The 12,443-nt window shown below is 32.5% G+C and overlaps 1 protein-coding gene and 2 long non-coding RNA genes across 3 annotated transcripts; all 3 read left to right on the top strand.

Annotated features, from left to right (window-relative positions):
- Nucleotides 1-51: 51 nt before the first annotated feature.
- On the top strand, nucleotides 52-2,882 carry LOC109092964. Its single transcript, XM_019106689.2, has 6 exons — nucleotides 52-547; nucleotides 943-1,299; nucleotides 1,467-1,517; nucleotides 1,622-1,774; nucleotides 1,916-1,947; nucleotides 2,600-2,882. Exons 1-6 carry the CDS (start codon nucleotides 505-507, stop codon nucleotides 2,705-2,707), a joined length of 744 nt encoding a protein of 247 aa, XP_018962234.1. The 5' UTR covers nucleotides 52-504; the 3' UTR covers nucleotides 2,708-2,882.
- A 6,257-nt stretch (nucleotides 2,883-9,139) lies between these two features.
- On the top strand, nucleotides 9,140-9,484 carry LOC122137864. The gene is made up of 2 exons (XR_006155100.1): nucleotides 9,140-9,282; nucleotides 9,448-9,484. It is a non-coding gene; the product is annotated as an uncharacterized LOC122137864 (long non-coding RNA).
- A 596-nt stretch (nucleotides 9,485-10,080) lies between these two features.
- LOC109092965 lies at nucleotides 10,081-10,566 on the top strand. The gene is made up of 3 exons (XR_006155147.1): nucleotides 10,081-10,218; nucleotides 10,308-10,336; nucleotides 10,444-10,566. It is a non-coding gene; the product is annotated as an uncharacterized LOC109092965 (long non-coding RNA).
- Nucleotides 10,567-12,443: the final 1,877 nt, after the last annotated feature.

Genomic DNA, 12,443 nt, shown 5'->3' on the forward strand with positions numbered 1-12,443 from the left:
TTAAAAACTAATTTCCTGTATCATAATTATCAAATATGGGTGTGACTCTGACTGGCCATTTCATTGGTCTACCATAGTTCCTGTGGCAAAAGCCACTTCTTTTTCTTAAATATTTGATGTCACACACTTAGTTTATCAATTAAGGTAAAATGTATCATGTCAATAATATAATTCAGAAATTATCAATAAAAGACATATTCAAAGATACATTACAGTCAAACATGCTTTTAGTTCTTTGCTGCTTTGGAACCATAATATTCTCAAAAGTGCAATGGAGAAACTATAGAGAGCCAAAGCAGTAAACACAACATCCCATTATCATTATAGCTGATCAATAATGAATTTTCTTATTTTAAACTGGCAATAGTAGCCATGAATTCGCCTGTTGATTGACAGGTCTGTCATAGTTTGATGTCAGCATATGCCACACCCCCTCACATAAAAAAGCACATTGATTTCCTCATCTTAATTTCCTCGTTGGTTCTAGTCTGATTCAGTACTACAATGGTACATATAATAATTTCAGTGCTGTTGATCTGTGGCACAGGTAAGCATTACTGTACTATAATTACTTTGGTTGCACTTTATTTTACAGTACATGTACTTACAGTTTACTTACAGTGTACCTACCTAAGAAAGTACTGGTAATATAAGGTAACTACATGGGGTAGGGTTAGGTTTAGGGGTAGGTTCAGGGTAGGTACCTTGTTTTTACCAAGTTATTGTAATTACTTAAATAAGAACATAATATGTACACGAGAAACAGGACTGTAAAATAAAGTGCTACAAGATTAATGAATGATTAATTTAATAATAATTAGTAAACATTAGGTGTGAAATAGTTCTATGAGCTTTACAATGTTTTGGGACTTTTTTGGGAGCATTTTTATCAGGATTTTAAATATAAATATTAAAACACTGTTATTCCTCTGTGATTTTTAGGCTTGCTTACAGCTGTTAAAGCATCTCAGATAGACAATATATCAGCTCAACCAGGAGAGAATGTCACTATTTGGTGTCAACACAACTCAGACGTTGGAAAGAACATACACTGGTTCAAGCAAACAAAGAGTTCTGTACCTATTGCCATTGTATACATGATGATAAGCTACCAGCTTAAGGAACTATATACTAATTATTTAAATGGTTTTCAACAAGATCATCTGTTAATGTCTCTGGACACCGAAAACACCTACCTACGAATTTTAAATGTGGATGTTTCTGATTCTGGTCTGTACTTCTGTGGTTGGAACTCTTTGATAATGACATTTGGTGATGGAACACAGCTAGACATTGAAGGTAATCTGTCTTTATCAGTAACTATTGTAAAGGAATGTTTTTTGCTCAATGTCTTGTAGCAAAATATAACAAAAAATAAATTACGTAATACACATATATGTGGATAATTTTGAATGTGTTAAATGACCAGTGACTAAATATATTTAAAGTCTTTATTTATTGTACAGAGAGGAGTGTAACACCACAGCAAAATGAAACAGAAAATACAAAAATTAAAGGTGTTTATCATCTTAGTTTCTTTAACACTCATAACATTCATATACAATAATGCTTTTATCTGAAGGCCGGTTTGTTCAAGTAAAATGTAATTTAATTTTGACAGATCTGAACAAGAGCCAGATTTCTACAAGAAACTGTTCTGAAAACATCTTTTATAACATGACCTTTATTTTTGGTGGTATAATTGTTATTCTCATCATCATTCTGCTCACCACGCTCATCATTAAGATACAGAACAGAAGCACGCAGGGAAAAGGTAACAGTGCATCTATTCAGTTCAGAAGATTTATATACATTGCGGTATGGATATAATTTAGGAAATAACTGTGCAGTGAAATAACTGTAAGTTTAAAAAAGCTAAACCTTTTTTTTTAATTCTCCATTTCTGTCGCCGCAGATGCTGATGGCCATGAAACACAACATCATGAGGTAAACTTATTGTTAAAAAAAGAATGTTCATTCTCTGAATGCGGAAAAAGTAAATTTGAATCCATAACCAAAAAGAAAATGTTTTTTTTTTGTTTTTTTTTTTTTTTTTTAATAAGTAGTCTTATATGGTCGGCATCATCAGTATTGACGAAAAATATTTTTAATTAAAGACCAGGGTGACTGGTCTACAAAAAGATTTAAATATGAAAATGCTATTCAGATGATTAATAATGAGAACAGTCATAACCCATAAATTATTTATATTTTAATATTACTTTTACATCTAACATTCTTCAGGTGAAATGATTCTTGAGATCGTTTTGCACACGGCCTGCGGGTCTTTTCTGTTTAGCTCTAACCATGTCTTTAAAAAGGGCTGCATAGTGGAAATAATTTCATATGAATGCAACTATTGAGCAGAATATCACTCTATATTAGGGAAATTTTATATGGTTCATTGTTAGAAGTAAAAATAAGGCACAAAAATATAGTAATGGTATAAAGTGAGAAAATGTATTCGGACGCTAATAAGCTTTATGTATACACAAAATCCTTGTTTCTTGATTGTTTTGTTTATCTGATTTCCTTCTGTACATGTTTTAATTAAATTTGTTTTTAAATGTTGTTAAATAGATCTTTCAATCTGTTGCAGGAGCCCCATTCATCAGTGTATGCCGCTTTGCAATTCTCCAAACACAAATCCAGAAGAGCAGCCAGAAATACAGAGGATACAGATATTGTGTATTCTGCTACTAGATAGTCCAAAAGTGGCACACAATCAAATACTGTAGCCTACGCTAATGTTTAAAAGCCATATGCTCATCAAGACTCTAATATATGTATATGCTATTACTAATGCCATACATTTAAACTGAATGTGAGCTCTGCAATGTTCAGTATTTTCAATGCAATAAAGGTTGTAAAGATCAAATGCATTTGAAAGTTCTAAGTTTAATTTATATCTGATATGTTCTCTGTAATTTAGATATAATGTAAGCAGGCCATTAAACAAGAGGCAGGGGTTGTGAATGATATCACTTCCTATACAGACCCAGACAGGAAGAAGCTGCTCAGTGTAGAGTGAGACATACTGAGGGGAACTTGAGCGGACCAAATTACAAATCAGTAAATATACACACCAAAACACACACTGTAAAAAAACAAAAAACAAAAGTTGAGTTGAACTTTTTAGAGACTTTTTTTTTTTAAGGATTTTAGAGTTTTCTCTACTTTTTGTTGTATAAACTGAAATGTCCTGAAGCTGGTTGCTTTAAACTTTTAAGTTTTCTCAACTTTCGATTTTTTACAGTGTAGCTGTACAAAATATCAAAAATCTTATTAACTATGCTCACATTTGACAACAATTTACTTGTGAGCAGTAGCAGTATAGCCTGTTCATTATGAATACTGATAATATTATTCATGGCAATTTAAAGAAAATATTAAAACATTGTTTAAATCTGACTAAATGTAGGTGTAAACTGTTCAGATTAGATAAAAGTTTTTTTTTAGATATCTGCATACCAGTGTGTGCACCTGTTAGCACATGAGAGCATCACAGTTTGACTGTTTTCCGCCCACCAGACTGACCCCCAGCTCATCTCTCAACCACACAAACACCATCACATTACATGCCTTTCACACTACTTTCCATAACCACAGACAAATTACCCCTTGTTTTCAAGTGAGGTGTTAAGTCACAGATGACAACAACTTGAATTTGAATTTAAAAAATAAAATAAACAGAACATTATTATGAGATGGCAATGACAAATAAGTGTTAAGTCACAGATGACAACAACTTGAATTTGAATTTAAAAAATAAAATTATATATATATATATATATATATATATATATATAAAAATCTTTTTAAGAAATTAACTTTTAAATGCTATATATATTTTTTATATATATAAACATGTTTCATGCTCCTGGCTGGCACTGTAGAAAAACGGAAAAAGAGCTGGTAATCTTCTGCCAGGACATTGTCCGTTTATTTCACAGAAATTTTCTTTAGCTCTGAAACACAACACAATGCCAAATGTAATTTAAAACATGAGAAAAACAGCTTAAATGACGCCTTGTGGTGCCATCCCAAAGAGGTTCAAAATCACTCTCACGGACTTTTTCCTGGACTGCTCCCAGCTGGTGGAATGACCTCCCGATCTCAATTCGAACAGCTGAGTCTTTACTCATTTTCAAAAAACATCTAAAGACTCATCTTTTTCGCCTGCACTTAACCAACTAATACTAGTACTTACCTTTTTCTTTTTCTAGTCTATCATTCATAAAAAAAAAAAAAAAAAAAAAACCTGGCAACGTGTTCTGTACTAGACTAACTGAGACTTGTCATAGCACTTGTATACCGTTGTTTTTTTCTCGTTGATCTGATTGTTTCTACTGTTCTCATTTGTAAGTCGCTTTGGATAAATGATTAAATGTAAATTAATAAGGTTGATCAAATAACACTGAAAATAAAACGTCAAAAACTACTGAAAATGAGAGACACCAGACCCAGACCCATTCACTGCGACTCCAATCATGAACATGTCATCACATCATCTAAATCAGAAAGGCAAGTCTTGACTCCCCTAAACCCAGACGTTTCACACCCACATGTCTTACAAACACTCCATATGATGTTGCCAAATGCACAGAGGAACTCAACTATGTTTATGTTTTTAGCTTAGTTGTTACATTCCTCTTGAACTAGGCCTACATTTTTGAGGAAACTCAGTCTGACTGACGCTATAGATTTTGTAGTAAGGCCAGTAAGCTAAAATTAATGCATGTAATATGTGCATACTTCTTTAAAAGATGGACTTCTTGTTGAACCTTTTTGTGCCTTGTTTTGGCACTTTATACTACAAATGCTGCAAATAACTAATAAAACGTACCATAAGTATCTTAGCTAATCTGTTTGCTGGAACTTAGTGAAATGAAGGAATAAAAAAATAATGATCTTTATTCAGGGGCAAAAAAATATTTCTTTACTTAAACCAACCCAATAACTGACAAGTTTATACCACAAGACAGGAAGATGTGGCTAAAGCTGTCAAGTTGCATAATTTGCTCAAAGCCTCCACCCCAACACTCAATCTATAACCCTTTCAAGATTTATCTCTTGTCCTGCAGAAAGGCCTGTTGCGTGTGTAGTCTTCTACAGATCAGTTAGGATGACTAAATGATCATACATCACATGCATTATACATAACTTGTGTATGAATTTAAGATTTTTCTTTAAACCTTTGGCAAATGACTTTCTGACACAAACAATTAATAATAATAAAAAAAAAACACTTAGGCAGAGTTATTCTGTGTGTACTGTACATAGTCTAAGGACTGGGATGCTGTTTTTGAAGGTAGTTATAATTGATTTTTTTTTTTTTTTTTTTTAATGTTTAGGTGCATTTGCTGTGGGCATTTTATTGCATGTGTCTCAACCAGAGTCAGCAGTGAGAGTTCAGCCTTGATTGGAGAACAATTTCAGGATCCCTCAAAGTATAGATTAACATGGAACAAACTCAGCTTTAATCTATCAGTACTGAACATCGAGCAAACAGACATCGCTGTGTACTTCTGTGGGATTATTATTTTTAATAGGGTGTTGTTTGGAAATTGAACTATGCATTTTAATGGTAAGCAGTGAATAATAAAAAAAAAGAAAAAGAAAGATTGAAATGTGAAGGACAAGTAATGATTATTATTTATTAAAATATTTGTTTTGTTTACAGGAACAGGGCTAGTTAAAGAAAAATAAGACCACTGGAGTAAGTTCACTTCACGTTTTCAATAAATACATTAGCAGGATAGTCTTAAGTACTGATAAAAAATAATCAATAAATAAATTATTTTATTATAACAATGAAATCACAACCCTACTTGGCACAGCCCTTTTAGAAAAAAAATGACTCATATGTGTAGTTATTCTTTTCTTTTTCTTAATGCTTCCAAAAAAATAATAATTGTGTGATATCACCATAATTTATCTTATCATAATTCATCTTGTGGTAGGTGAACATTTATTTGTCTGTGCTCTGCCCACACTGGTGCCAATCACTGTGGCATCAATGCTTCTCTATATACAAAAAAAAAAATAAAAAAATAAAACAGGTAAAATTCTGGTAACATTTCAGCCTGCTGGAAATTAAGTATCCACTATTTTGTTTTATTATTAAAATCTTACCTTTGTCACTTTTTCAGACACATCAAAGAGCCAAAGAGTTGACCGAAGACATAAAATTGCTAAAATAAAAATGTTTGCTTTAAAAGATGTGGAGATCCAGGTTGCATACACGGCTGTAAAAAATTATTGATTTTGTATTTAATATTTGATTAAATATTTGATTGCTGTCATAATATTGTTTTAACAAATAAAAAAGGTGTATAGTTTTATTTTGAACTTGTTTTAGAATCTATTTCATCCTTTATTCCAGCTGGTTTAAGTGCCTGAGTTTCATTTTATTTAAATTAGATTACATATAATATCAGTGAATTCTATTGTTTTATTTTTTTTTTTTAATTTGTAAAGTTCAAAATTATATGTATTTACCTGTTTTAACCTGTGCATTGTTGTTTTTCTGACATAAACAATAGAGTGCAAGCACTGGTAGGAAGTGTGTTCCTTTAAGTTACTATTATATATTACTTATACTTACATGGGCTCCAAATATTTTAATAAAATTTAATAACAATAACATTTGGTGGCATCACTGCAAGTGCAAAAAGGATAAGATCTCCTTTTGCCACAACACCAGCAGCAATGAAGATGTAGTTTAGTTGTTAAAGATGTAAACACACACACACACACACACACACACACACACACACACACACACACACACAAACACACTTCCTGTAGTGCAAATGATATGTGATTACAGCTCAGCCCCAGCAAAATGGTGTGATCTTTCAGTCCACGGCATTGTTTCTGCCCTTGTGAGACTTTGACTATTAAATTGTATAGGCACAGTTTTTATTCTTTATTCTGGGCATTTCTTTTTGGAAAACATGTTGATGACAATTTTAGCTGCATCCATGAGATGCCATGCCACAGTTATTTATGTACAGTATGCATAGAAAAATGGACAGACACAGTAGAAAGCATGTGGTTCACACATTTGGTGTATGTCTTCCTCGTCCTGTTCTGTGTTACTTAATTTATTTAGTTGACAACTGCTAATAAATTTAGTAATAGAAGAGCTCTTAATTAAATAGGTGATTTTTCATGGGGAAGTCATGGCCTAGTGGTTAGAGAGCTTGACTCCTAACCCTAAGGTTGTGTGTTCGAATCTCGGGCCGGCAATACCACGACTGAGGTGCCCTAGAGCACCGAACCCCCAACTGCTCCCCAGGTGCCGCAGCATAAATGGCTGCCCACTGCTCCGGGTGTGTGTTCACGGTGTGTGTGTGTTCACTGCTGTGTGTGTGCACTTTGGATGGATTAAATGCAGAGCACGAATTCCGAGTATGAGTCACCATACTTAGCTGTATGTCACGTCACTTTTTCACTATTTGCTATTTATAATTATGAGTCTTATATTTTATGTATCATACTGGGTTATATACATTATATGCTTTTTCTTTCTGAACGTAATGGTGTACATAAACCTTCCATCCACAGTGATGACCCATACCTCTACTTTCACACCCTGTGCTGCATCACAACCACAAACACTATTTTCAGAAATGCTTTTCACACCTCTCTTCATTTGAGATGACAACACTGGATTGCAGAACAATGACAACAGTTGCCACTGCTTGTCTTTTTTATGCAGTTGTTAATTTCCTGGTGAGAGCCTGCACACAAATAGTTTGAGATTCAAAAGGTCACATAGTGGTAATGAATTCAAATATTTTAAATCTTAATCATCTTCATGATATGCGGGAAGGTGAATCAAATTCAGGTAAAGGCTAAAAGCTGTTAGTGTAATCTATTAACTACGCACATCATAAACCATAAATGGCTGCTATGTCATAAAATATTTTTTAATATGACTGAATTCAACGTGTTAATCACAATTTAAGAAAAAAAAAACATTGTAAGTTACTAATTATTTCATTATTTTTATTTTCAGACAGCAAGCAAAGAACATTTACATTATCAAAGAACATCATTACTGACTTTAGTCTAACGCGAGTTTAAGCACTCTCTAAAAAAACTCATTATAATCAATGAAGTTGCACTTTGTTGTTTATGATGATTCACGAGAGTACAGAATTCAGACATCGATCGTGTGCACTGAACAGGACTCAGCAGTTTCGGCGATGACTAATCTGAACGCCTCTGATTGGACATTATTTTCAAAAACTAAACAGAAACACTTGTGATTGGTTATAACGCTAAACATTTAAAAATGCTTAAACAGACTTATGATGCAACATGAGGAGATCGGATTTAATGCTGCAGTCAACACTTTTAATTTCAATTTCACTTTATTCGCGACAGCCGTAATACATTCAGTTCAATTGTGGAGTTGAAATTTTGTCCAATTTGGTGGAATCAAGTCTCTGTTCATTTCAGCCTGTGTCCAGGGGAAGGCTATAAGCCTTGCCCAGTCTTACACAAGCTCCACCTATGCTGATGCGAATGATTAAAAACAACCGCCTTTGAGCCCAGTGTTCTTTTCTCTAAAAAAAAAAAACAGTAAATGAGCATTTAAGAGAAGGAACAGGAAGATAAGATCACAGCTGTCACATTTCAATTCAGGCGAAGGAGTGTATACGCACAGCACCTCAAACATGACTAGATTATTATACTTTATATTATGTCTTGTCCTTAAACAGTGTAAGTACAAACTGATTTTTCACCCGTTATTCCTTTTAAATATACTTTAACATGTATAAATATGAACATACTTCTATTTTTAAAAGAAGTGATATTAAAAGACTCCTTCTAGAGTTGACTAGGAACAAGCTGTTACCATTTCAAACACTTAAAGTTGATTTAAATTTATTTCAGGTGCATTTGCTGTGATTTTACTGCATGTGTCTCAACCAGAGTCAGCAGTGAGAGTTCAGCCTGGACACTCCACAACTCTTCAGTGCTTCACACCAGATGATGGACACTTTAAAGTGTTCTGGTTAAAATTACACAACAGTTCTGCTCCAGTTTTTGTGGCTTTGGCTGAATCAGACAAAACTGGCATAATAGTTGAAGAAAATTTTAAGGATCCCTCAAAGTATAGATTAACATGGAACAAGCTCAGCTTCAATCTCTCAGTATTGAACATCGAGCAAACAGACATCGCTGTGTACTACTGTGGGATTATTATTTATAATACAATGATTTTTGGAAATGGAACAAGACTGGTGTTTGAAGAGCATTTTAATGGTAAGCATTTGATTGGAATATACCCAGCATAAGTACTTTATTTCATGCACATGAAGTGTGAGAAAAAATACTTTGCGAATAGCCTTAATTGCGTGATTTTGTTACTTTCAGATATTGCATTATACCCTGTGACTTATAATATGAAATTACTTGCTTTGTTTATAGGAACGGAAATAATTAAGGAGAAGGAAGATGGCTGCAGTAGGTCCACTTTGATATTCATTAGAAGATAACTAAGATTTCAATTAATATAGCTGAATAGTAAAGAGACTAAAAATTATTAAATCAAATATTATAAAACATTCAAAAATGTGTTTTTTTTTTACACTGAAAATAACTAGTGCAAGATTCGCTTTGAAATTATTTTCACTCAGAAGTAATATGTAAAATAATTTAATAGCTAGTAAATTTCACAAATAATTACAAATAAATGGCAAATAACACATTGAATTAAATATCTTATTTTGCAGTAGAATGATTTAATATTAATTATAATGACTTAATTAGTATTTTCTTAAACATATTCCAATTTGTTTTATTTACAATTTTGAAAAAATAGAAATTATATATATTCAGTGTTGTTAATTAGTTAATGCATGTATAGCATGAAACCTTTACTTTTTTTATATAAAATTAACATTAACAGTATTTGTAGTAACATAGTAATTGTATTTTTTATCAAACTAGCATTAACATAGATTAATAAAGTAAAACTTTTTTTTTAACTGTTTGTTAATTTTAGCAAATGCAACTGTTAACAAATAAGACATTATTGTAAAGTGTTACCAGAATAATTAAAGATAATGTCAACAAACTCTATATTTCATCTTATAGGAAAACAGTCTGTGTTTGTTTGGCCAACACTGATGACAATCATTGTGGTGTCGATACTTCTCAGCATCATTCTGTGTTACTTCTTAAAGAAACATAGAGCAGGTAATATTTATTTGCCGCCTATACTGGTATTTTCAAAGTATGCCCATGCAGTCTTTGTTTTTCTAGTCTCACGTTTGTCAATTTTTCAGGCATTTCGCAAACTAACGCAAGTCAAAATGTAAGACATTTTCTACATATTCTACATGATTTGGTGCTTTCAAATATTTAATAGATGTTAAATGTTGTAATCTATCTTTTACATTTTTGGTTTTTGTTTTGTTTTAGTCAAAAACAGAGGAGGTGAACTATGCAGCATTAACATTTGCTCACAATCAGAGGAAAACTAAACAGAGATCGAAAGAAGATCAACAGACCCAGGTACTATACGGAGCTGTGAGACATCAAGAGAATTAGTGGATTTAAAATGATCATTTAAAATAATTTAATTGACCTAAAGTATAACCAATTCAATTTTTTTTTTTTCTAACAATTACAATGCTAAACGCCAATTTTGACCTGTATAATTTGTGCTGTGTAGTAAATATGTGGAGTACTAGAACAGTCTGCAATGTCATGCCCAACTGACTGCTTCAATACAATATCTCTGTTGTCTAATGCATCAAAAAATGTAACTAGTTTTCGATCAAATTCTTGTGTGCTAATGTTTCACATGCATGAAAAACAAGCAAGAACTGGAGGGTACAGTACACTGAAAAAAAAATGGGTGTAGGATTTACATTGAAACTACTAAATTTCACAAATGAGTTGATTAAACGTCACATAAGTAACAACATGCAACACATTGAATTTTATGTGACATTTTGAAGTAGAATGACTGAAATTGTATTGTCTTTTAAAGCATACTCTTTATTCACAACTTTGAAAAAAAAAAAAAAATCTTCTTTGACAAAGATACCTCTGTTGATATTTTTTCTTGATATGAAATTTCTGATATTCTTATTTATTTATTTATTTTTTTTAAACTGCAACCATTTTGTCTTGTTAAGCATGTGTAAGTTTGTACAGTATGTGTGCATGTGTGTTTTTGAACAAAATATTACTCACTACACCTCAGGCACATAAGAAAACAACTGGAGTTGAAAACATTAACATTTATTTATTGGTTAAGAGGTTATACATTTTATGATAAATATGGTCTTTTATTGTATTATTGGCAAAGATACTATGATTCAAATTGCATTTCTATACATAAATACAAAATCTGAGGTAGGGCCTCAAGGATTAATGACATTTAAAATAAATTATGCCTTTTCATATATGTTCATTTTCTTCTTTTTATGAGTTTTGTTTTCTTCTTCTTTTTTTTTTTTTGTCTGGCACAGGATTCAAAATTTAGCTATTTTTCATATTTATACTCTACAATTCAACTCAAATGATGCCGTGATCTGTTGGAGGTACATATCTGTATCCATAGGCAGATTTCCCTCATGTAAAACACACAGAAATATATGACATTACCCAAGTAATAAGAAATTTTACCTATGCTCCGATAGGTCCACAGTAAAGTGCCAAATGACACGACATACATACAATATAGAGTGACCACATAATGACTGATTGGAAGCTACTCTGTATCATTATTCTGAAATACACATAATAGTTTATTACCAGAGGACATCTATAAGGCCAAAGGTTACCTGAAGATGTCATATAACATATTGACACACATCAATAATGACCACTAAATGAAGGATGAGTGGCAGTATCTCAGTCTCCTAAATACACAGAATAATATATATATATATATATTTTCTTCATATAGGCTATTTGTATATATATATACATATATATGTTTTTTTTTTCTTTTAGAATATATGTTCTTTTTTAAGCTTTTTTTCCAGAACCTTTTGATAAGTTCTCCTTCTTTGGTTGCCTATACTGCCCAGTGTCGCCCTGTAGGTAGGAAGAGGTGGTAAACTCAGCTGCAGCTGCTAAGCGAGGGACACATTCGAGAAAAGGAGTGTAAAGGGGAAGCATACATGGACAAATAATCCACAGCAACACAAACAGCACATGCAAGACTGTTACCTATTATTTTCTTTCCCACAGAATATTGGTTACGTGAAAGGGATTGTAACAATAGCTCTCATACAGACGTACAGCAACACAAGGACTAACAGAAACTCCATCCAAAATCTTTAATATTACAACGATCGCAGCAGCCGTCTACTATTTGTGTGCTTTGTATTCTATTTGTTGTGCTACATAACCCAGAGCTTCTATTCGAGTAAAATCAGCTCCTGCAGATAAAACAATGCAATGAA

The sequence above is a fragment of the Cyprinus carpio genome, chromosome B7, assembly GCF_018340385.1.
Source record: "Cyprinus carpio isolate SPL01 chromosome B7, ASM1834038v1, whole genome shotgun sequence".
NCBI lineage: Eukaryota > Metazoa > Chordata > Actinopteri > Cypriniformes > Cyprinidae > Cyprinus > Cyprinus carpio.

What these genes read in the sequence shown, in the direction of transcription:
- LOC109092964 (XM_019106689.2), top strand. Translation starts at nt 505, where the DNA reads ATGGTACATATAATAATTTCAGTGCTGTTGATCTGTGGCACAG. An exon ending in AACACAGCTAGACATTGAAG is followed by an intron (nt 1,300 to 1,466) that starts GTAATCTGTCTT and finishes TTTATTGTACAG; the next exon opens with AGAGGAGTGTAACACCACAG. An exon ending in ATGAAACACAACATCATGAG is followed by an intron (nt 1,948 to 2,599) that starts GTAAACTTATTG and finishes AATCTGTTGCAG; the next exon opens with GAGCCCCATTCATCAGTGTA.